We start from the raw sequence: 23685 nt of genomic DNA on the forward strand, positions 1-23685 counted from the left end.
GTATAGGTATATACCTATGCACAGCGCAGTCCGCGTCGTCGCTAATAGTGCAGTCTCAGTGAATAAGCCTGGCCTAGTTTTCGAGACCGCGGCGAGCGCCGGCGAAATTACATATCTGTGTGCACGTACTGGCCGCTCTCTGCCGTCGTCGCACTCACTGGAGCATCAAGACACGAGAGTGTCGACACACATCTATCTCTCGCAAGCGCACGTATAGCCGTTTGTCGTCGTCGGGGAACAAACACAAAAAAGAGCCAAGAGGGTAACCCCTCGAAGGGGTGTAAAGCCAAGCTATCTTTGTGAAATCAATTCCCGGCTGCTGCTGCCGCTGCTACATCACGCTTCGCTGCCTGTATACGGATATTCGAAAATCGGAAAATTTTATCGATGTGCATACATAGCAGCTGCGGCGTCGCAGCCGGTGCATGCATTGATTTTTGTCTGCCCTTTCTTTTGGAGCCGACGTCAGCGCGCGCTAGGACGGCTTTTCAAGAATTTTTAAAGAGCGAGGAGCGCTGAATAATTCGAGTGCGCGAGATATTTTTCTCGAGCTCTTGACGCTTGTATAGAGATGCGCATGCTTTTTATAAGTTTTATTCGTCGGAGGGCTTTTTTCTTGTCGGCTGTTTCTGAATAAATGTTAGTCGGGCCCTTGCAGCAGGCCGTGTGTTGAAGTGCGCGGTACTTACCCGGGGCGCGCATCGATCGCGAGTAAACAATGGAAAGTCTGCGATAGGAAGTTCCTTATCGGTTTTTCCCGAAACAATGAGGGATCTTCAAGTTTGTCTTGGCTGCGCGCGCGTGTTTGCGGAAAAGAACGCCGCGCACAGTCGAGGACATATTCGCATGCGAATAATTTCTTTTTTGTCTTTTTCTTGCAGATAAATACAGTTAGTTTAGAAGCGCTAGCTAGAAACATAGACCCTTCGCAGCTCACTGCAGACTTAGATGGCTCTCTTCAGTACGACCATGCCCAGTGGATCGACGTTCGTTTAGCAGTAGAAGATTTCACTTGGCAGGCTACTGACCTACTCGATAGACTAGACGACTTACAGGAGGATCTCAGTCGTAATGATTTTGCTGACGATGTCGGGGGAGCGAAACATGGTATCGATCTCCACAACGAAATGAAGAAGAAAATCATGAAAGTTCCAGTTGAAGGTGAGCACGTTCACGCGTATGACTTGAAGATTATGGTGTAAGTTTGTGCTAAAACTCGTTGATCACTCGTAGAAATTGGAGTCGTCGGTAATCGACTCCTACAGCGCTTCAACATAAATGTAAACGGTAGCGGTGAGGGTGGCAGCATCGAGTCTGGAGCGACAGGAGGTTCCGAGTCCGACAGCCGTGACATAGCTAATATCGTCATTCAACACCTCGACTCGGTGAACGCTGCCCAGCAGCACTTACTGCAGCTCTGGCACATCAAGAAAAAGAAGCTCGACCAGTGCTTCCAGCTCAGAATGTTCGAGCAGGACTGCGAGAAAATGTTCGAGTGGATCTGCCACAATCGCGAGAACTTTTTGGCCAACTACGTAGAAATCGGAAGATCTTATCAGCTGGGTAAATATTGCCTCGAACGGAAATCCAAGTGTTCTTGCTGGATAAGTAAATAACACCCTTGCTCTTCTGTCAACAGCAAAAAATCTACAAGAAGATCACAAGCACTTTGCCATGAACTCGATGAACATGTACGTCAACATCAACAAAATCTTGACAATGGCCGGTAGGTTTCTGGAGACGCAGCACTACGCAGCCGGCCACGTACGAGCTGTGGCTGGCCGACTTGATCGCGCCTGGAAGGAGTTTGCCGCCGGGCTTGATGAACGAACGGCGGTTCTCGGCCTCAGCGTCGTTTTCCATCACAAGGCTGAACAGTATGTAGACAGCGTGGCGGGTTGGAGTCAAGCTTGCGATGCCACGAATCTGCCAGGCGAAATTGCGGTGCTCGAGACGCTCATCAGACAACATCAGACGCTCTACGAGGCCATGTGTCAGGCTTACACGGAGGTACATACATGACGCATTGTTTTCATACATAATACATTGTTTCAGAAGACAATTTTAGGACAATATTCCAACTTATTAATTTTAACAAAATATAGAAACAGATTTTTATTAGCAATAAGGGCACCTAATAGTTTTAGTACTTATAGAAAATATAACTTTATTTTTACTATAAAGGACTATACTTACATTTTTAATTAATCAATAATTTTATTAAGGCACTGATTTTCAAAGCTTTATTTTTTCAATTCACGTACACATTTTATGTTAATGCTTTTGAATACGTTCGTATGAAAACATGTCTCTGCCATAAACAAGTGTATCGTTAATAAAACGTTTCGCCTTGGGATATTTTGGCCTGCTTGAAATACCAGTTCCTAATTGGATATTTCTGTGAAACTTCAGTCTTCAGAATATCAATTTTGTTAAAGCTCTCGGATTCATGAAAATATCCAATTATCAAGCCAAAGGCAGTAATAATCGATGACTTACCTTCCTACAGGTATATAATGCATATCAGGCTCTATTGAGTGGACTAGGCAAGATGTTGCAAGTTTGTCACAGCGCGAGCGCAACCATTGGCTCAGACGAATACGTACGAGGCATTTTTTGAATTTTATAGGATTTAGCAAGCAATTAAATTAAAGAATGGAATAATACGCTAACATGGTGCCTGGGCGCAATGACGGAAATGTACTTTGCTCGAACATTATAGGAGGTGGCAATAACTACTTGCGGCAATCTTAACTAAACCATCTTGTTTCAGGATAATCTAGAGAGTCTTGGTAGCTTTAGCGAAATTCGGAGTATGCGAATATTCATTTTCAAAGTTGCGTTCTACGCCCTCTAAAAACACAATCAAGCGCAAGACGCATGAGGAATGAATATTCGAATACGTGAAATATACACAGCAAATGAGGATTCGAGGGAGCATTTTCTAAGAAGTAAAAAATGAAAACGTGTCAAACTTGCTTGAGAAAAAATTTGTTCGAATCCCCAGTTGCGTAAGACGCTAATTAAAAAAAAAGCAAAAAACTGAGTTAAGGAGAAAAGAGAGCCTGGGCAAATACTCCCGCTTAATTGTGTAAGTCGATTGCCCGCGCGCTGGTGGCGGGCGGTCGGCCGGGCCTGTGTCGTACATATACCTATACCGTCTTGAGGGGTGCTGGTGACGTGTTTCTTGTATTACATAAAAGCAAAGCGAAGCTGCAACGTATATGCATACAATACTCACAGAAAGTAGCGCGAGGGGGCACACAATTATATATCCCACACACAGAAATCACAGACTCTCTTTCACTCACACCCGCGCGCTGTCCCGGATTGTCTAACAAAATGCGGCATTTCGGTCGCGCGGCTTGTCCAGGTCCATAGTACCAGTAAGAAGCTTCTTTACCAGCTGGACCATCTCGTGCAAGTCTGTAACCAACCCCAGGGGATAGACCACACGACGAGAAAACACGTACGTCCTCATGCATGCCTGCCACTTGTTCTCCCTTTATGTGTGTGTTTTGTCGTTGTTGTCTTGTCTCTCATAGCTGTGTTGTCTCCTTATGTGTCGTTTGTTTATCTTTACGCGCCGCTGCCGCGCCAGATTGCTCGGCGCTCGCTCACTGTGTCACCACACATCGCACCTATATGTGTGTATATATATATATATATATATATATATATATATATATATATATATATATATATATATATATATATGTTGTAATGTATACGTTCTCCTCCACCTGTGTGTAAACGCACCTCGTTCACTCTGTATACCTATACACGCACACACACAGACTCACACACAAGTGTATGTGTACACACTCGTTGTACATACGCCGGGGTTTTATTGCATGCTGTGGGGCCTTTTGCACCTTGACGCGGCTTAGAGTGCCGCGCGAGGATATAGACGACTTATTGACGGAGGCTTCTCCGGAGTCGCGCGTTAGCTTTTGTGGTGGTAGAGCTGCTACTGTGGTTGACGAGATGAAAGCAGAAGCTCTTGCTTGGTTTATTGAAGTTGGGAATATTGTGTCTAACACAGCGTTGAGTCACTCGAACTAACATTGTATTACGTATTATAGCTAAATAAAAATGTGCTGATCTTGTAGAAATTGAAACTCTATTTTGTAAATCTAAATTCTAGCCAAGTTTTGATTGCCGGGGCTTAATTTAACTTTGACGAATTCAAATTCAAGTTCTACGCTTTTCGGAGTGCTCTGCAAAGCCAGAACTCGTGGCGTCGCAATCACGGCCAAATTAGAATTGCAAGCCCATTGCACCGTCCTTTCCGTTTTTTTTTTTTTCATTCAACCTTTCCTTCTTCCACTCCCGCAAAGAATCCACATCGCGGAAACTCAATGCTTTAGAGGAGTAGTGGAATATAAACTCTCTAATTGGAAAACTCCGGGGCAATAACTATAATTTCATTAAAACTTTTTCCGTTCGACTTTAATTAATATCCCTTTTCTCGCCCGTCCCTCCTCTATTTTTAAAACAATACCCACTCCAGCAGCACAAAAGCACAGTAGAAAAGTAGTAGTGGTAGTGGTAGCAGTAGTAGTAGTAGAAGATACTTGGCACGCTGCGTGTTTATTAAGAAAGTACAACGTGAACTGGGGTAATATTGGTCCTTGAGCGAATTTTCAAACCGGCCTGTCTTTGTCTGAATCGATAAAAGTTTGAACGCTTCTAGTTCGCGAAATGTGTTCTTCGCCTGAAATAGAGTTTCCTCTCATGCACCCTCATAACTTTCAAACTTGATTCTAGACCATCGAAATAGAAAATTTTAAACCAACAACTATATGAATAGCTCACAGATCAATAATAAACAATTCCCCATACGACGGTGTACGAAAACCCATGGTCCAATCGATACGCATTCTGACAGTTGCTTTCGCACGCGATACAGAGTCAGGACGGCCACATGGACGGCCGTGGTGGAATGAGTGGGAATCCGGCAGCCGACTACAGCGAAGGCGCGTCGCACGTGCTCGCGGTCATACACCAGATACTGGGACATCATCGGGCGCTCGAAGCTCGCTGGCACGCTAGGAAGATCAAGCTGCACCAGAGACTGGCGCTGAGGTGAGTTGCTTTGAAATTTCACTTTTGAATAATAAAACTTTCTGTGCGTGGATACTATCGTTAGAGTCTTAGTTTAGAAATTTAAAGATCCTTTCAATAGATGCCACTTGTTTCGCCAGTATTGGATTCAATTTAGAGCTGTCGAGCAAGAAGAAAGATTAGTCTTCTTGTAGTCAAACGTTCTTTTGTACTTTCCTTCAAATATTCATCAGTTTTTTTGAAAGTCACGCTAGAAACTAATGTACACCGAGCGTATGGACTTTTTACGCGGCTCTTGTAAATATTCAATTGTTGTCACAGATACGTTTATTCTATTTATTTTGAATCTCCGCTTGGGCGACCTCTTCGCTCTCGATCCATTATTTAATCTCCTTCGTGTCCCTCGTATTTTTCAAACCTAACTTCCTATACGCAAATACATCGCTATTGCTTCGTATCACACAATTAAAGCATTTTTCCAAACAAACAGTAATTTCTTGTGAATGCTCATTTTTTTCAGACTATTCCAAGAGGACGTGAAGCAGGTGCTGGACTGGCTGACGAACCACGGCGAGGTCTTCATCCGCAAAAACACAGGCGTGGGCAGGAACCTGCAGAAAGCGCGCGTGTATCAAAAGAGCCACGAGCACTTCGAGAACGTCGCGCAGAACACCTACACGAACGCCTCGAAGCTGCTGACCGCGGCCGAGGAGCTTGCCCACACGGGTGAATGCGCCCCGGACGAGATCTATGCGGTCGCCCAAGAGCTCGAGGCCCACGTCAGTAGCTTCGCCGCGCGTGTGGAGCAGCGTCGACGTAGGCTCGACCTTGCCGTTGTCTTTTATACGCACGAGAAAGAGGTATACTCATATTGACCATGTGATTTGATCAGCATCGACCGGTGATGTCGAGTCAAATTGTATAAGACTGATTTTGTGTATTTAGTTTAGTTACACCACGGTAGATTTTAAGTTTCGTTTTGCTTCGTTTACATGTCATTAGCCTATCAATGATAAATCTTACTATAATTATTATTACTTTAGTTTCATGATTTGCAATTCAAAGCATCGTTCGTTTCATTAACTTACAATTTAAGAATTTTTTCAGAAGCTTACAATAGCTATATTAATAATGCATTACTTTGAAATCAAACATTTCACACGGCATATCAATATAAATTCACGCTTTTAATTTAGCATTTGCATAAATTCACATGATTTCCACGACATTGTTTAACGGAAGTCGAATTCTTAACAATCGATATATCGAGCACCAAAGGCCAAAAACTTTCGCGTTAGTTCAATCTTCGACACCACCTTCACTCGCCCCTCATAAACTCCATATTTCGCTTGCTTGTCCGCGCCGCAATAGCTATCCGGTTGGGTTGACGAGCTGCGGCAGGAGCTGCAACAGGACGAAGTTGCCGAGAATCTCGAGACGGCCGAGCGTTTATTAGAGCAATGCGCCCAGCACAGGACCTCTTGTTTGGAAGCTTGTGCATCCACCATAGTGCAGGGCGAGGCGCTGCTTCAGGAGCTCAGGGACTCTACCGAGATGCCCGATACCACCGGATCTGTGAGTATATTGTATATCTATGTAGATAGTGTAGGTGCATAGACAACACGATTTCGCTCTCGGCAAAACTTGCTGTAAAAGTCTGATGAAAGACGGAGCCGCTAGGAGTTTTCCTGCCGTTCTTTTGTACTCTGGAAGCTTTGGCCTTGTTTCGCCTGCGCCATACTATTTTGAATTTTGAACGGGGATTTTTCGAAACAATAGAACCCTGTTTTACTCTACTTTTTGCGTATAGCTTTGCAGTCGCGTGTACCTGTTTTTGTTTTGGGGTTCGCTCAGTTTTTAATTACAGGATATCGCAAATCATGTAAATATAAGTACTATTTTTATTTACCACTTAGCCTGATTAATTTCATTAAAATTCATCCTTAACAGATCGCAGCAGTGGAAGCAGCGCTGGATAGACTGGCAGGTCTCCGTCAAGAACTCGAAGATCTGTGGGCGACTCGGAAGCTTCGTCTTGAGCTTTGTCTAAGGTTGCGAGTTTTCGAGCGTGATGCCCTCGAGGCTAGTGGCCAACTCGAAATGTGGGCCCAGGAGATGCAGAATCCACCTCGTGAAGGTTCGCCTGAACAGCTATTACGAGCTCATAACGATGGTGTCGTGCATATGCAGAACACTGCGTTCCAGGTGCTACAACAGGGCCAAGAACTAGCCCAGGTTTGTTGCGTCTCTGAGTTTCTCAAGCATTTCTCTTTCATTCTATCTCTTTGCCTGGATTATGAGTTTGAGTTTTGTCGTGTGCGATCTTTTATGTGTATTCCTCGAGAATACCCTGTTAATTACGACTCTTTTGGTAGTTACGGAAAATTTCCTTGTGATATTTCAAAACTTGAATATCGATGTTAATTATACTTGTACGTGTACCATTGCTGTACTGGTAATTTATTTATTCATTATTTTTATTGTATTAAATACTTATGAGTATTGAAAAGTAACGAGATTACTAGTACTGATTATATTCGTTAAGTTTTTTCAAATTTATTTTTTGTTGACTTTGTTTACGCAGGATTGCATGAATATTACGATGCAAAACTGTTCGAATTATCTTTCAAAATGTACCTATTATTAAATTGATATTGTCTTGTGAATTTATACCTTGTAACGTATGTTGAGTAATTTTTGAAAACCGTCGTCGTCTTCATTTGTGAACCATACACACACTAAAAACTCAAGCTTCTCACTAAAAAAACTGTATCCGCCTTCGCGTGCTGAAGAGGAATTTCCTTTACCAAACGCAGGTCCTCGATCAATCTGGCGTCTGCATCATGGCTGACGGTCAACACACGGCTGCTAACCGCGTCCAAGTTTTACTCGAATTTCTAAACGAGCGTGAAATGGATGCCGAAGAAATGGCAGAAAATCGCCGTGTCATACTCGAACAGACGGCTCAGTTGGTGCAATTGCAGCAAGATGCAGGCCATGTCGCCAATTGGATCAGGAACGGCGAGGCGATGCTACTAACAACGCTCAGAATACCGGAGAACCTACAGGATGCTGAACAGCTCAGACACGAGCACGAGCAGTTCCAGGTCGCTATCGAGAAAACACATACATCAGCTGTGCAGGTATGGATAGCTTTTTGATTAGTTTGTAGAGAGCTGATGAGCTTATTTACCGGGTGATGAATTCGATTTTTACATTTGATTACGAACTGTGAATAGAGTTATTTATCTTCTATAGCAATGGAATTGGATGATTTCGTTGGGCGATGAAGGTGGGCGTAAACTCAATTTTTTTAGTTGAATTTCGAAGTTTAATATAACTTTTATAAATTTATTTTTCGACCCGATTGAGTCTACATTTTTTTAAAGGATTCTAATTATGTAGAAATATAGAACATAATTCGAATAGTGCTAAACTTACGCATTAAGCAAGACAAATTCAAGAATTGCGCACTTATATAGCTCGAATATTGCGTGATAAAAACCGGAAATAAATGTGCTTGTTTTGTTACTCCAGTCATAATATTTACATTCGTGGAGTTCTTTGACTGCGCGAAGCGCTTCAATTGAGATGTTCTCTTGGTTCGCTACTGTAGTGTAAAATATTTATTAAAACAAAGTATAAAACGACTTTTCTCCGAATTTCCAGGTGAAACATCGGGCGGACGCACTGGTTAGCGCCAACCACTACGATCCAAAGAGCATACGCGACGTAGCCGAAGACGTGACGAAGAGGTGGCAGCAGCTGGTGACGTGCGCGGAAGAGCGACACAAACTCGTAACTGCGAGCATCAACTTCTACAAAACCGCGGAACAGGTGAGACCTCTCTTTTATTATTGTTCTTCATCAGTCGCGAGACGGCTCTTGCAAAGACAATTGACAAAATGTGACATCACCGTCGGTATTTTATTAGTAGTCAGAAATCTTGAATCGGTAGACGTGTTTGTTTGTTGTTGTGCAATTCTAATAAGCTTCTTTCATAGTTGTAAGAAATAAAGTGACGTGTGACAGATACGAGAAAATGATATTTTAACTATATTTTTGACATATGATATATTTATCACCAATGATGCTGTACATATACTGTTATGCAATTTGGAACAACGCCGAGGTAAAATACTTTTTTAAATCCGCAAATTTTGAAAGCGACAACTAAATCATCTTTTAAAAAAATAACGTAAAACTAAGCTTTGTTCACTTCCGCAAGCAATACCGGTTACCGATAACAATAATAATTCCAAGTATGATAACATATTATCGCTGAACTATCCCAAAATGGTGCGTTTCGCTAACTAATTCCTATTACATTCCACAGGTACGGTCAGTCCTTGACAGTTTGGAGCGCGAGTACAAACGTGACGAAGACTGGTGTGTAGGTGGAGAAAAGGCCAATCAAGTACCGAATTACATTACCAAACACCAAGAACAGAAGGAAGCTTTTTTGAAAGCGTGCACTTTAGTCAGGCGGACGGCAGAGACATTCCTCAAGTATACGAACCGCAGCCTGCAATTTTACAGCTATCAAACCACGGGTGTTGCTTCAGAAAACAAAGTCAAAAGTAAGCAAGAACCAACATTCGGTACTAATTTATCTAATTTTATGCAGGCTCTAACATGCCGTTCACAACTCTAGGCATTTTGGAGGAACTTCTGAGTAAGGAGAACAAAGTCCTTGAATACTGGACGCAGCGCAAAAAGCGGCTGGACCAATGCCACCAATTCGTACTGTTCGAGCGCAGCGCCAAGCAGGCCCTCGAGTGGATCAGCGAGACCGGCGAACTGTATCTTGCGACGCACGCCAGCGCCGGGCGCAATCGCGCTGAGAACGAGCAGCTCCTGCACGAGCACAACGAATTCAAGGGGGCAGCCAAGGTGACTTATAAACAAAGACTATGGGAGAATGAATGATTTTTCTTTTGCTTTATTTTATGCAATTTTTGCTTTATATTATCATTGCGATTTTTACATGTGTGGCTGAATGAGTGTCAAAGTGAAATGTATAATTGATCTGCACTAACTTTCATAATCATCATTTATTACGTTTAACTCGTCATGCAAAATATAACATCGATTCACCGTAGTAGTTTGAATCAAATGTCTTTAAAAACTGATTGCCGGGCAAAGAAGATTCGTTGTTTTATTTGTGTGCCGCATCTTTGCAAGAGCGGCAGCTGGCACAGATACTCGAATCGAAGCGAAAACTCTGCCAAATCGTCGGAAACGGTTCAGCATTTTTACCAGAAACGCGGCTTGTACGCTCTACCTTACGATGCGACACACTAGGCTACCGTACCGAACTCTATTCTTAACGTGTTCACGGATTGTCGATATTCTAGCGAATAACTGCAACCAATACTGCAGGTCAAAACGGACATGACCAATTTTTTTCTTGGAATGACTATCATGCTTCTAAAGAACTCTCGTAAATTAACATATTCCTATGTCGTATCTTTTGGAAACTCTGAAATGAGATAAAATTATACAACTCATTTCGTAAAATAGTCAATTCTAATGTAGTGAACTTGCCTGCTTTGAAGTTCTTCATCAAAGTGAGATATAGGCATTTCTTATAGTACATGTATTACATTTTTTTACTCGCTTCAACTTATTAATATAAAATTAACCATTATATTAGTTATTATTAATGAAATCGAATATTCATTTCTATTTAATATTTTAGGAAACTCGCGAAAGAGTGAAACTGCTTATACAATTAGCTGACAACCTTGTCGAAAAAGGTCATGCCCATGCAGCTGCAATTAAACAGTCAGTCGCCGAGGTGGATCAGCGATACAAGGACTTCAGCATGCGATTAGATTGCTATAAGACGACAATAGAAGATGATTTAGAAATACAGTCTGATGAGGGTCCGAAAGAGATAACCATAGATAGAAATTCAGACCCTCTTTTAGAAGAGAAAATTAAAGGAAAAGATTTGAAGGAGTTAAATGAAGAGAAACGTAGATCTGCTAGACGAAAAGAGTAAGTTTTAATGTTCTCTGGCGAGAAAATGTATGCTTATTTTATTAATGCAATTAATTATTTACAGGTTTATAATGGCTGAGCTTTTACAAACTGAAAGAACTTATGTTAAGGATTTAGAAACTTGCATTAGATGTTTCCTTGAAGAAACAAGAGCCAATAAAAGTAACGTACCTCAGGGTCTTCAAGGTCGTGAATCAATAATTTTTAGCAATATGGAGGAAATACACCGGTTTCATTGCGATATTTTCCTCCGTGAATTGGAAAAATACGAGACAATGCCTGAAGATGTCGGACATTGTTTTGTTACTTGGGTAAATACCAAACATTTATTCTTTTGCTTGTAAATGGTATTTTTATGAGTCATATTTGTTAAATTTCAATAATCATTATTTCAGGCTGCCAAATTTGATATGTATGTGACTTACTGCAAGAATAAGCCAGAAAGCAATCAGTTATTAGTTACGCATGGTGGCACATGGTTCGAGGATTTGCAAAGAAAGCACAGAGTGGAACATCCGATTGCTGCTTACTTAATCAAACCCGTGCAGAGAATCACAAAATATCAGCTTCTACTCAAAGATCTCCAGGTGTGTAAAATTCAATTTGGCAAGCAACGATAATACTTTGTTTTCATTTTTTTTTCAAATTGCGTGCATATCGTTCATGATCAAAATAATATTTCTGAAACTACTTGGGCGATCAAAGTTTCATTTGCATTCCTCCTATAAGCTTTCTGACAAATGGCATTTATCTATTTAGGCATGTTGCCAGGAAGGTCAAGGCGAAATCAAAGATGGTCTCGAAGTTATGCTGAATGTGCCTAAAAAAGCAAACGATGCCTTACACTTGAGTCTTTTAGAAGGCTGCGATGTCAGGATAGATACACTCGGCGATGTAGTTTTACAGGATCCCTTTACAGTTTGGGATCCTAAGCAATTAATCAGAAAAGGTAGAGAAAGACACATTTTCCTTTTCGAGCTGTACTTACTCTTCAGCAAAGAAGTAAAGGATTCTGCTGGCAAGGTTTGTTATTTTTTATTTACCATTAATACATTTATATTTCTCGCGGAATTTTTCCCAGATTCGCGCGAGTTTCCTTATCCGTTATTAAACTGAGTTTCCTTGTCGCGTCTTTGATTTTTAACTTCAGTAAATACATCATATCTACTTGTATGGTACTGTCTTGTGTAAAGCAGAAAAAATAAGTAACGTATTTTAGAGAAGCAATGAATATTTATTTAATAACGTTTACTTCTAGCTCGGTGAGATAATAAATATATTTTTTCACATAATCATAATGCAAAATTCTATTTTATCTTAGGTAAAGTACATCTACAAAAGCCGGCTGATGACCTCTGAATTGGGCGTGACGGAGCACATCGAGGGCGACGAGTGCAAGTTTGCGGTGTGGACAGGTCGTGCGCCGACAAGTGACACCCGCGTTGTTTTGCGCTCCAACTCCCTAGAGTCGAAGCAACTATGGGTGAAGCGACTTCGCGAGGTCATCCAGGAGACATACTTTAGTCTTAGTATGCCGAAGAGTCCGGCAAAGAAGAGCTCGAGCCAGAGGTCCAGCAGGGATCTTGAAGAGTGCGCTTCTCTGGATGACAGTGTCGAAAATCTCGATAGAAACTCCCTTGCTTCATTCGGATCCACCAATACCACAGACTCCGATAAGGTAAGTGGACTCTAGAATTTTGAAAATTGATTGATTGAGAATTCAAAATTACGGTCTTACCATACTCAACATTTTCTACTGACGATGATATATGAAACACAGATGTCGATAAAGTAGGAATTGCTAAAATAGCACTGATAAATCTTATCAACATTTTTGCGACTATGAACAATACATATCATCAAAAACCTTAAAGACATAATATTTCCGAAGTGCATTTTAAATTTTGATTAATACTTGCAACCAACATTGAGCAAATTTGTACATCTACGATGCTTGAACTATATTGATCTACCACGAGACTAATAGTACAGAAGAAAAAAACACAGTCGATAGATCAACGTTTGTTTACAAACACTATTAGTGAATAAAATATGAAAAACCTCAATTACCAGCAGCATTAACTGATTCGGTGCGCGCCCAACGTGCAAATCGAGATAATCGGCGCTCGCTCAATTATTCAAATAAACGAAAACAATTATCGCTCTCGTGACTCAAATTTCTAAAGCCATTCGGCCGCCACAACGAGGGGCTTTACAAATTGCGAACTATCAAGTTCGCAATTAACGAGCCAGGAAAGCTTCTCCAATTTCGAGGCCTCTATTAAAAATCCATGAGCACGAACAACGAGACTCGAGAGAACATCAATATCGAGGATCTCCAAATGACATCCTCCGGACGAAGAGACAATGCCTGCAGTGAACGAAATCGATATGGAGGGCGAAATGAAGGAGGCGACAATGGGGAAGACTGAAGATATATCGAGGATTCCTTAATTTGGAATACCGGAGGACGAATACCGGGGTTGGCTCACTCGCATTCTCCCAGGCCGTTTACCTGGCCAGTTCGCCCGCCTCAATCAATCTGACGCCACCCACCCCTGGAATTCGCGCGAGCCGCCTGCTTTTGCGTCAGTACACCCTCTCTCTGTACGGCGCTGTATGGTGGGGCGGGCGCAGGTGCTCGCGCATGCGTCGCCGAGGAACGACCGCGAGAGAGAGAGGCTGATGTGCTGCTGCTCTTCGATGATCCACGGGGCGCGTGTCATATGAAATTCAAAACGCCTCGCCTGGCTCTGTCCGCTGTTTGCCATTCGGATATTTGCGGACTGCGCTTAATACACTGAGCTCGCTGGCGACTTTGTTTTTGTTTATATGTGCAGCGGAGGCGTGTGTGTCAGGCATTGCAAAAATTGCGAATCGATGCTGCCGCGATCACCGCAGATATTAAAAGAGTTTAAATCATATGAAACAAGTATCGTTTGTCTCGCTCAAATTTTCAGACTCATCTACATGACGACTGTGTGATACACGTGCGCCAGTGTCCACCCACTCATAACGCCAGGCATAATTAAAAGCCGAATAAATTCGAACCACGTGTATCCATAAAACAGTGCTCCCTTTATGTACGCAATTCACATTCATCCTGCTCCCGCTCGTTGAGTCCGGCGCGCACACAGTTACACGCGGTTACGCACACGGACGGTATAATCAGCAGGCTGCGCGTTATATGCGGTGTCGAAAATACCAATACATGTGCAGGGAACTGGCGTCCCGCGCGGTGCTCCTTGGCTCGAGCATGCGTTTTCCGCCGGAGTGTATAGCGCGTCGCGCATATAACCCACACAGGCAAAAGCCGGGCTGGCTGTGGTGGGGAGCAGCTGCTGCCAGGCATAGCGCGCGCGCGTCGAGTAGCTAGCTGTCCACGGTTGCCGCCGCCAGCAGTACGGACGCGACTCTCGACGGGTCTCGCGGCCGGACTCTCCAGCCTCTCTGTCTCGCCTCGTCTTCTCTTACATAGACTGCTCTTCTCGACTCGATCTCGCACTCTCTTCTCTTGCTCGATTTCGTCCTGGACACGCTCTCTCCTCCCGGTGTATCTCCGCCCTCTGTGTCGTCTTCGGGGCTATCGCAGCAGTCGTCAGCCTCCCTACACGCAAGTCAAGTCGTGTTTATACACACGCGAGCGCACGAGGTAGAAGGATAGAGGAAAGCAGAGAGAGAGAGAGAGAGAGAGAGAGAGAGAGAGAGAGAGAGAGAGAGAGAGAGAGAGAGAGAGCGAGAGAGAAAGCGTGGAATTGAAAACAGTGCCGTCCGTCTATACACACACGCAGATGCGATTGCCATCCATCCGCGAGTTCCGTGTACGCGCTGCAGGTGTGATGATGTGTCGGTGGCAGTAGGAGAGCAGGAAGGACGGACGTGTCACAGGAAGCTCTTTCCGCTCGCGAGTTTACCGGTTGTATATCTGCAGCTGCGCATGAAGCTAGTGCACAGCAGCAGCAGTGCAACGTAACTGCGGGACCCTCCGAGCCATGAGGCCCCCGACTCCGTAACCACGAGGAGAAGCAGCTTCGCGTACAGAACCATGCAGCCAAAGTCGAAGCGCACCAGGACGAGCGCCTTCTCGTCCCAGCAGCAGCAGCATCGTCGTTTTCGGCGGCTCCTCTCGAATCTCTGAAACAGCTTGTCGTCGTCATCAAGCTCATCGTAGAAGCCCCGACGTACGATCATGACGTCGCCGGCCGGTAAACCGGCCTCGATCGCCCAGAAGGCCAAGAGGAAGATCTCGCTGCCGTGGTTTCGGCAGAGCTCGGTGACGCCTCCGCATCCGGCCCTCGCCCGCCAGCACACCATCGACACGCCGAGCTCCTTCCACGCGCGGCTCCTGCGGCTACAGCCCTCCCTCTCCCAGGTATATACGTATACGCACACACGCACCTGCGCGCGTGTATAGGTGGATCGTTCATTCCCTCTCGCGCGCGCAAGAGAGAGAAGAGCGCGCGCGCGCGTTATCGAGCGGCCGGGGATGGCTGGGCGGGCGTCCCCGCTCTTTCTCTCGCGGTCGGGTGCCCTCCCTCGCACTCTCTCTCTCTCTCTCTCTCTCTCTCTCTCTCTCTCTCTGATACGTTATCCCCTACCTCGACTCCCTATGCGGGAACCCGGAGGAGAGAGAGAGAGAGAGAGAGAGAGAGAGAGAGAGAGAGAGAGAGAGAGAGAGAGAGAGAGAGGCTGCTGCGGGGGTGACGATGATGATGTTGATGTTCGAAAGGAGCTTAATTTTTCCTCCAGCCTCCGACGCTTATTCGTTCGAGCCTCGCGAGCTGGCGCGATTACAGCACAAGGAGCTTGGAAACTACCCCCGCCACGTCTTCGCCCTCCCCGGGAGAGCGCACGATATCATTGCCCGAATCTGCGTCTCGTATATAAGCTCTCGGCTATATACGCTGGAATGCATGCTTCCGCCCGTCCCTTTAGGGCAACTTCCACCACCGACTGCAGAGAGAGGGAGACTGAGTGAGGAATGCCGAATGTATCTCGACGCTCTCGGTTACGGTCGCGGTGAGCGAGATTCCAGGACGATTTTAGGCGCTGATTCGATTCTCTCTCTCACATACACGGCGCTCAAAGGACGAGGTTATTTTTGGACGACCCAATCTTTGCAAGAAAAAAAAATCGTAAGCTCTGCTATCTCGATGTATACTTATCTCTCCCGATGGCTCTGTCTCGTTTTCGTTATCACGCGCGATAGAGCTCCCTTGATACCGGCTCGATGCTCTCGAGAGCGAAATTTTTCTGCCATTGATATAGGCTGACGGGTCGCGAGAAAGAGAGAGGGAAAGAAAATATAACTTCTCGCTCCACTTGCCCCCCCCCCCCTCGTACGCGAGATAAAAAGAGAATTTTCAAGAGAAGAAGTAAGGTTTGTAAAAGAATTTCGACCATCAGCGTCTTCGAAAAATTAGAGCAGAGAGAGCGCGGAGAGTACAATATATGCACGAACAAAAGCACTTCCCGAGCGCCGACCCAATTGTCCCGGCATTGTCAATTCGTTAAGAACGGCCCAATTACGCGCGGCGCGAATTAAGACTCGGCAATGATCCGCTGCACGCTGCATCCGCAATATTACGATGAAGGTATAATAATAGCGCGCGGCGCATTGCCGCGTTCGATATTATTTAGGCCGTGCGTATAATGTTACGCATGTTCCGCGTGTCTGTATCAAGCATCAGAAGAGTCGCGAGGAAGATCGGACGCGTTGATTTTGAGCCAACGGAGCACGTGCTTGCGGCTACACGTACAAGTACACCATCTCCCGCATCTCTTATCGCGCGGCCGATTGATAAGCCAATATTGATCGGAAATGGAGGCAAATACGGGCACAAGGCGCTTCTTATACCTATACACACGTGCACACGCGAGAATCACAACCGCGCGACGGGAGAATTCCGCCGCTTTATCATCTGCGTCTGCCTCGCGAGAGGCGGGGAGATAAAGAAAAGACGAATTTATTACCGTGTAATGTCAAAGTTTTCCGCCTCGGCTTTATCTCTCGCTCCCCCGCGTACTCGGCTATACGTCTCCGCGCCTATCCAAGTGGACGCGGCTCGAAAACTGCCGAATTCCCACGAGGAGAAGGAGGAGAACGCGCACACTTGTGTTTCGAAGGTGTACCTCTGCAGGGGATTGATTATTCTATCAGCCGCCGAGATGTACACGCCGAGATTGCGAACACGCGAGATCCGCATTAGGGCCGTTTAAACTCTCCGATGTACAGCTTTTGTTATAATATTACGGATGAACGTGAAAACGAAAAACAATAACGATTCGCGCGTACACATAGTGTGTGTGTACCTACTACTGTGCATCAGTAGTAACCGTCAAGGAACGGTCGGACTCGGCGTCGCGCGCTACTCCAATACTGATTCGAGTGTGCGTGTGTGAGAAGAGTTTCCTTAACGAGGGGAAGCACTTTAGCGATAGCAATTAGTTCGAGAGTGTAGTTGTGTAAGGCAAATCGCCGGAACGAATTAAAAGTTTGAAATCCTTCGATGGGAAATCCGAGACTTTTTCGACGTCGTTCGAACTACTCGCGCGCAATTATACGCTATACACGCACGCTGTGTGTCGTTTTCGCGTTTCACTGAAGAAGAGAAAGAAAAGCGCCTCTCTGACCCACATGTCGCACTGCAGTATAAAAATTGCGGTACACATGGCGAAAATAGCTACACAGCGTCGTCTGATCAAAGCTTCTGGGTATGCACACGCACACATGTGCGGTATAAACACGTTGATGCTTTATGAATGAAGAAAAGGAGAATTATTCGCGCTATTTTCGGAGCAGCCTATTTTTATACTGCACATCATTCGACGAAGCTGCTGCGCGCGCGCGCGTCACGGGGCGAATTTAATAAGTTTATTATACATCTTCGCGAGAGGCAATGATTAATATCGGACGCTTTTTTATATGGAAAAGAGGTGAGAGAGAGAGAGAGAGAGAGAGAGAGAGAGAGAGAGAGAGAGAGACGTTCGTCGCCATAGCTACTGCGTATGCTCTCGCGTCGGTATATGAGAACTGCGGCGGGACGAGAGAAAAAAATAACGCTGCGCGAGCTCGGGGCCAAATTATTATCGGCGTTATTTTTGGGCCAGTAGCCTCATTCTTCCCGAGCACGCGGGTCGTAAATAATTTTATTATAACGAAAGCGCGACTCTCCGCGCGCAGCTACGCCTAGAGGGAATTTTTCCCTCCGCAGCTCGTAAAGCCGCCGAGAGGACGTGACGACTCGAACGTGGCTCGCGAGAAAAGAGAGATATATAGAGCAAATAGTGGCCATTGAAAATCGACGCGAGATTGCGGAAGCGTGGAAAAACACTGGAATGGAAGAAAATAAGGCAGCGGACGAGGAATCTCTCATATACATTTATAAATATCCGCAGCGCGCAGCTGTTCACCCTACTCTCGATATCCGATCACGAAAATTCATTTATAGGTGCGAATCAGCAGCTGCGTCTCTCTCTCTCTCTCTCTCTTCCTATCGCGCGACGAAGTGAAAATAACCGTCTCCTAATCGATTTCACTATATATACATCCCAACACATACGCGGGCGCGTCAGACACATGAAAGCTGTCTTTGATGGCCGAGCGCGCGCGCGCGTCTCCCTCCGCATCGAGGGGGTTATACACATACAGGTCCATGGAAGCCAGTGCTGGGCAAATATATTGCGAGCGAGTATATATCGCTGACAAAGGTGGGAAGCTCCTGCAGCGTGTTTTCTTTCTCTCTTTCGTCGCTTCGCTTTTTCGGCCGTTATAGAGTCGACGCTTATTCGATGAAACCCCCCCGCGGATCGAGACGGCTCGGCTATACTCCGTCAAGCCGCGACTGTGCGCGCGAGATAAAAATCCGTTCCTATTATATATCCTTCCTCTATTTTTCTGGGCTGAAATTTCAAGAGGAAAGACAAAAGTGTCGGAAAATGACCGCACGTCGATATGCGGACATAAAGGCGCAGTGTGTATAGCGCGTCATATCTGGTTTACGAGCGCCATACATAGATCGCAATAAGGGACACGACGACGGCGGCGGCGGCGGCGACGACTACGACGGTGAGAAACGATTTGTCGGCCGAGCGTTATCGCTCACAGCCCCGTGTACATACCGCGTAAATCGAACGTCGTATCGGAATCGCGATGGCGAAGGACACGCGATTCCGTCGTTCTTTCCTCTTTTTTTCTTTCTTTCGAGCTTGTCGCTGCAGAGCGAGAGAACTGTATTGCGATGCGTGCTGTTGTATAATTATTTTTAACCGCTTCCGGGATGAATCAGTATGCTGCAAGAGACGACGGAGTCTGATTCACTGCGCGATTCTCTAATCGACGTGAAAAAAAAATTAGGAAAACATATACGCAAGCTAGTAGCTTGATGAGTTGGAAGTCGCATGGATACACATCAGTGAGGTGAAATAATAATTGAATGTCGATCTAGCTGACTTTCGTAAATACTTAGCTCGCGCGGCGGAACCGCAATTTCCCGCGAAGAATACTGTAGCGCTGTATAGCTCGCTTCTATATTTAATACTCGCCCGCAGCACATCAGGGCGCGCATCGAACCGTGCACGAATCTTCGCGCCATGAATTTTTCAGCATTGAGACTCGAGCGAATAAGAGAACTAATCGAATCCCGCGCTGCAATCGCGTGTATAACGTACGTATACCTTTATATACTTAACCCACAACTGCAAACCGGCGATTATTTAACTCCCATTCTAGTCCTATTCTAGTCCGTGTATAAGCGTGTATAATTTTGCCAAAATATACCGACTGCATCAGCCTTTTGTTCGGCACAACTGCGCCACTCCCGATGCTGCGCTGGCGTATGTTAGATGAAGTGTTTCTGGAGAGCGTTACTTCGGGCATTATTGGATTTTAAATTTCGCGCGAGTACCAGGAGAGAGAGAGAGAGAGAGAGAGAGAGAGAGAGAGAGAGAGAGAGAGAGAGAGAGAGTAGGCGAGGGAGGGCTGCTCTCTACTCGTCTGGCACTCGGAGGAGGTGTGCGAGCGCGAGCGGCGCATGCAAATTATCGGCGACCTATATTGTCGGGAGATGCTAAAAGCAAATCGCATTATTTATTAAGACGCGCGCGAGCTTCGCTGTAATGAGCTTCGTGCGCGCGTTATACTGATGCACATTTTAGAAATACACTACTACTTCGTGCACACGTGTGGTTTTTTCTTGGTAGATCGAATGACATACAGGTCTCACTGTATTCGACGTCTCCTTGTAGTCCGATACGCTTGCAAGAGAAACTATACTCGGCAAAGAAACATGGCACATACAGTACCGCGAAATCGCCGCCGCTATCTCTCTCTCTCTCTCTCTCTCTCTCTCTCTCTCTCTCTCTCTCTCTGCCGGCGTTTCCACAAAAGTCGAAAAATCCGCGGTTGCCTCTTGCTTCGATTTATCGTCCCGACACTATATACTGTGACCGCAGTCGTGCACTTCCTCTCTCTCTCTCTCTCTCTCTCTCTCTCTCTCTCTCTCTCTCTCTCTCTCTCTCTCTCTCTCTCTCTCTCTCTCTCTAACTCTTCGACGTCTTTCCCCTAATCGACTTGTTTCCTCTCTCCCTCGCTCTTCTGCGACCTATAATTACTCATCGGTTATTCAAAGCTATTATTCGCTCTCGCAGTCACGAAGCAGATGTGTCCTGAATAATTGATAATAATGCGGGGGACTACGCTCGTCGATGAAAAATTGAACGATTTGTACTGCTATATCGGCTGTGCTTATAGTTTTGGCATTTATATAGACCGGCATACTCGCTTACACGTGGTTCGCGCTTCGTTTTTCGCGCAAAGGAGCATCTCACGTGCTTGAATTTTCATGAATTCCGGGAAATAAAATCCACTGCGGCGGTATATAGAGAGAGGTAGAAAGATACAGAAAAATTCTCGGCGCGAAGAGACGAGCGTTTGAAAATCCAAACACGGCGTTTGTCGCCCGTTGCGCGAATACCATCAAACTCTCGCGCATAATCTGCCGGCGTAAAGTCAACTCGATGTGTTTGACGACCTTGTAAGAACGCCCCCGCGCTCGAAAAGTTATAAAACCAGCTGGCCGCGCGTCGTTTTGCTTCCCCCTCCCTCTTTCTTTTTTTCGGATCTCGGCGAGCGTAAAACTAAGCTAAAAGCGTATACGCGCGTCCTTTTATTCCGATGCACAAAAGTGCGCGCTCGTATGTGCTTTACAGGCGGCCGCGGGAAAAAGCGTTGTATTTTTTTACTATGTAATACCGACGCAGTGACGAGGAGAGCGTGTAACGCACGAGGATGGCTGCATATCCTTTAGAGAGACGTAATACAATGCGGCCACTGGACCGTCGGCGCTGGAAAAATTAAAGCTGCTTTCTATGATTTTCATCCTGAATAATTACGACGGCTATGAAGGTGCGCTTATCTCGGCCTTTTCAACGCTCGCGGATAATTAATGAATAATCGCGTGTATACGCAACGTTCGAAAAAAGGTTTTTTTTGTACCCTTTAACGCGGCGCAGAGATCGTCGCTGCCAATCTTGGCCGGATTTTCCGGCCTAGGAGAGTCTCTTATTTAAGCGCCTGCCCCGGTTTTGACACACGGCGTGTCCGAAGCTTATCCGGGCATAAGTAATGCATCAGCCTCGCTCCGTTGGGCCGAGAATTCAAAGACAGCCTTCCCTACACTCTCGATCGCTGTATATACGTGTGTGTGTATGTATGTGTGTGTGTGTGTATGTGTACACTTCGTCTCTCTCTTTTGCTCGACTTTTTTTGTGTATGCATATTTGACTATTTTACTCTCTTTCTTTTTGTAACTTTCATCTCGTTCTCGACGTACAGTCGAATTTGCAATTTTCCGGGCTCTTATATTCGAACGAGGTTAGTCGTAGTCGGGGAGGGAGGCACATAATCTATCGCGCTAATTTTTCACGACTTTAATCATGCACGAAGCGAGTCACGCGAAAGCTCTTGCCTGCGCCCAACGAGTAGTGTATAGCGGTGTCACTGAAATTTAAAATGCGAAGCCCCGTTAAAAATCGAGAGCAACTCGTAGTGAGCTACATTTTCCGATTTCCGAACAATTAGCCCCACATAACGGCCTCAGGACACTAATACATCAGTTCAGCTCGACTCAACTCTCCATTGTCCTACAAAGCGACCGCACACACTCGTGTCTCTCTCTCTTTTTTTGCACCTCTCATCGTCTCTCTTTCTCTTTCGGGGCACCTCCCTCTTGGCCAGCTTATCGACCCTATTCCGGCCGAGCAAGTACACCGCAGAGAGAGAGAGAGAGAGAGAGAGAGAGAGAGAGAGAGAGAGAGAGAGAGAGGGAGAGAGAGCCGGCGCAACATTGACACAGAAATACACACGTGCGCGCACCCCATAACCCACATCTATATAGCAGCGAGCCCCGCATATAAATATACATTCGTGGCCGTCCGCACGCGCTCACAAAAAGAGCCGTATTCGGATGGATGCCCGAGCACAATTCGATTTGTCCTTCTTCTCCTCCGCCTCACCTTCTCTCTCTATACTATACTTTTCGCCCTTTTTCGTTCGAACTTTCCAATCACTGACTTCGCTCTTGCGCCGTTATTTTTACCGGACCGCGACACGTCGCGTGTGTGTATATAGTGTTTATTTCTCCCGGTCAGCAAAGTTGTGATGCCGCTTTTTTCCGCGCGCTCGTTCGTTCCTTTGCGCGACGATGAGTGACGGAAGCTCGAGTATTGTGTCAGAGCGCGAGCTATCCGCTCGTCGGTGTTTTTTTTCGCTCTCGGAGCTGGTTGAGTGAGAAACAGTTTGGAGGGATTAAGTATGTGCGGCTGACGAGGACGAATTCGATAATTGATTGATAACCGCGAAGCTTTTCGTTTTTTCAAGTGACGTCTCCACGTGTATAATAGGGTACGACGGCGTGCAGGAAAAGTGTACATCAGTTACACATTCAACTCAAATTCAACCGAAGTACAAATTATTAACGAGCCGGCCCGTGAATTTCGCGTCAATAATTAATTCGAGCGTTCCCAATTCATCGAGTAGTCGATCATTCTCTCTCTCTCTCTCTCTCTCTCTCTCTCTCTCTCTCTCTCTCTCTCTCTCTCTCTCTCTCTCTCTCCCTCCATCTCGCTCGCACTCTCGCCGCGCAATTATCGCGATTGATCGTGGCATAATTGACCAGCGACGGTGTACCTACACTGCCAGTCGATATAATCGTAAAATCGTCGATAAGTCGGCAGCGTTGCCGCGAGTAATTCCGAATACGCCTCCTGCAGGTGGTGTTCGTTGATTAGTTGAATCCCTCTCGGGTTAATCAAACGGGATACTATGTCGCCGTGATCGAAGCACTTTTTTCTGGCCGTTACACCCGCATATACCAAAATTGAATGCACCAGCTGTCGCAGATGATACACACACAAACAAATCGCCACTGCGCTAATGATCGACAGCAAAGTTGTAAACGAGTTCTGTTGTACTTGTCTCCGGCCCCTCCCCTCTCGTCGGCCAAGATTGACTTAGGTCTGTGCAACGTTTGCCCATAGCTCGCTTTGCATATACGCGCGCTCGAGAGGAATCAATATTTTCGGACAAACAGGCCGTTCTCTCGCGGCGCTAAT

General features: G+C 45.6%; 1 protein-coding gene across 8 annotated transcripts in view; it reads left to right on the forward strand.

Moving 5' to 3' along the window:
• LOC100114504 (triple functional domain protein) overlaps positions 1-23685 on the forward strand; it is a 69289-nt gene that overhangs the window by 11717 nt on the left and 33887 nt on the right. For 5 of the 8 annotated variants that reach the window (XR_004345177.1, XM_032601454.1, XM_031928437.2 and 2 more), the window contains exons 4-20: positions 882-1161; positions 1234-1563; positions 1640-2010; positions 3374-3469; positions 4913-5088; positions 5588-5927; positions 6439-6642; positions 7018-7302; positions 7860-8210; positions 8737-8904; positions 9404-9647; positions 9722-9960; positions 10769-11070; positions 11138-11384; positions 11469-11660; positions 11833-12096; positions 12395-12751. Coding sequence is in view for 7 of the 8 variants with exons in the window: in XM_032601454.1 (XP_032457345.1) it covers positions 882-1161; positions 1234-1563; positions 1640-2010; positions 3374-3469; positions 4913-5088; positions 5588-5927; positions 6439-6642; positions 7018-7302; positions 7860-8210; positions 8737-8904; positions 9404-9647; positions 9722-9960; positions 10769-11070; positions 11138-11384; positions 11469-11660; positions 11833-12096; positions 12395-12751 (4446 nt within the window). In the remaining variant the exon portion in view is untranslated. Of the gene's footprint in view, positions 1-881; positions 1162-1233; positions 1564-1639; positions 2011-2509; positions 2603-3373; positions 3470-4912; positions 5089-5587; positions 5928-6438; positions 6643-7017; positions 7303-7859; positions 8211-8736; positions 8905-9403; positions 9648-9721; positions 9961-10768; positions 11071-11137; positions 11385-11468; positions 11661-11832; positions 12097-12394; positions 12752-23685 lie in introns of all 8 variants that reach the window. The other 3 variants (XM_031928416.2, XM_031928430.2, XM_031928434.2) reach the window with 3 other exon arrangements.

Source organism: Nasonia vitripennis, chromosome 1, assembly GCF_009193385.2.
Source record: "Nasonia vitripennis strain AsymCx chromosome 1, Nvit_psr_1.1, whole genome shotgun sequence".
Lineage (NCBI taxonomy): Eukaryota > Metazoa > Arthropoda > Insecta > Hymenoptera > Pteromalidae > Nasonia > Nasonia vitripennis.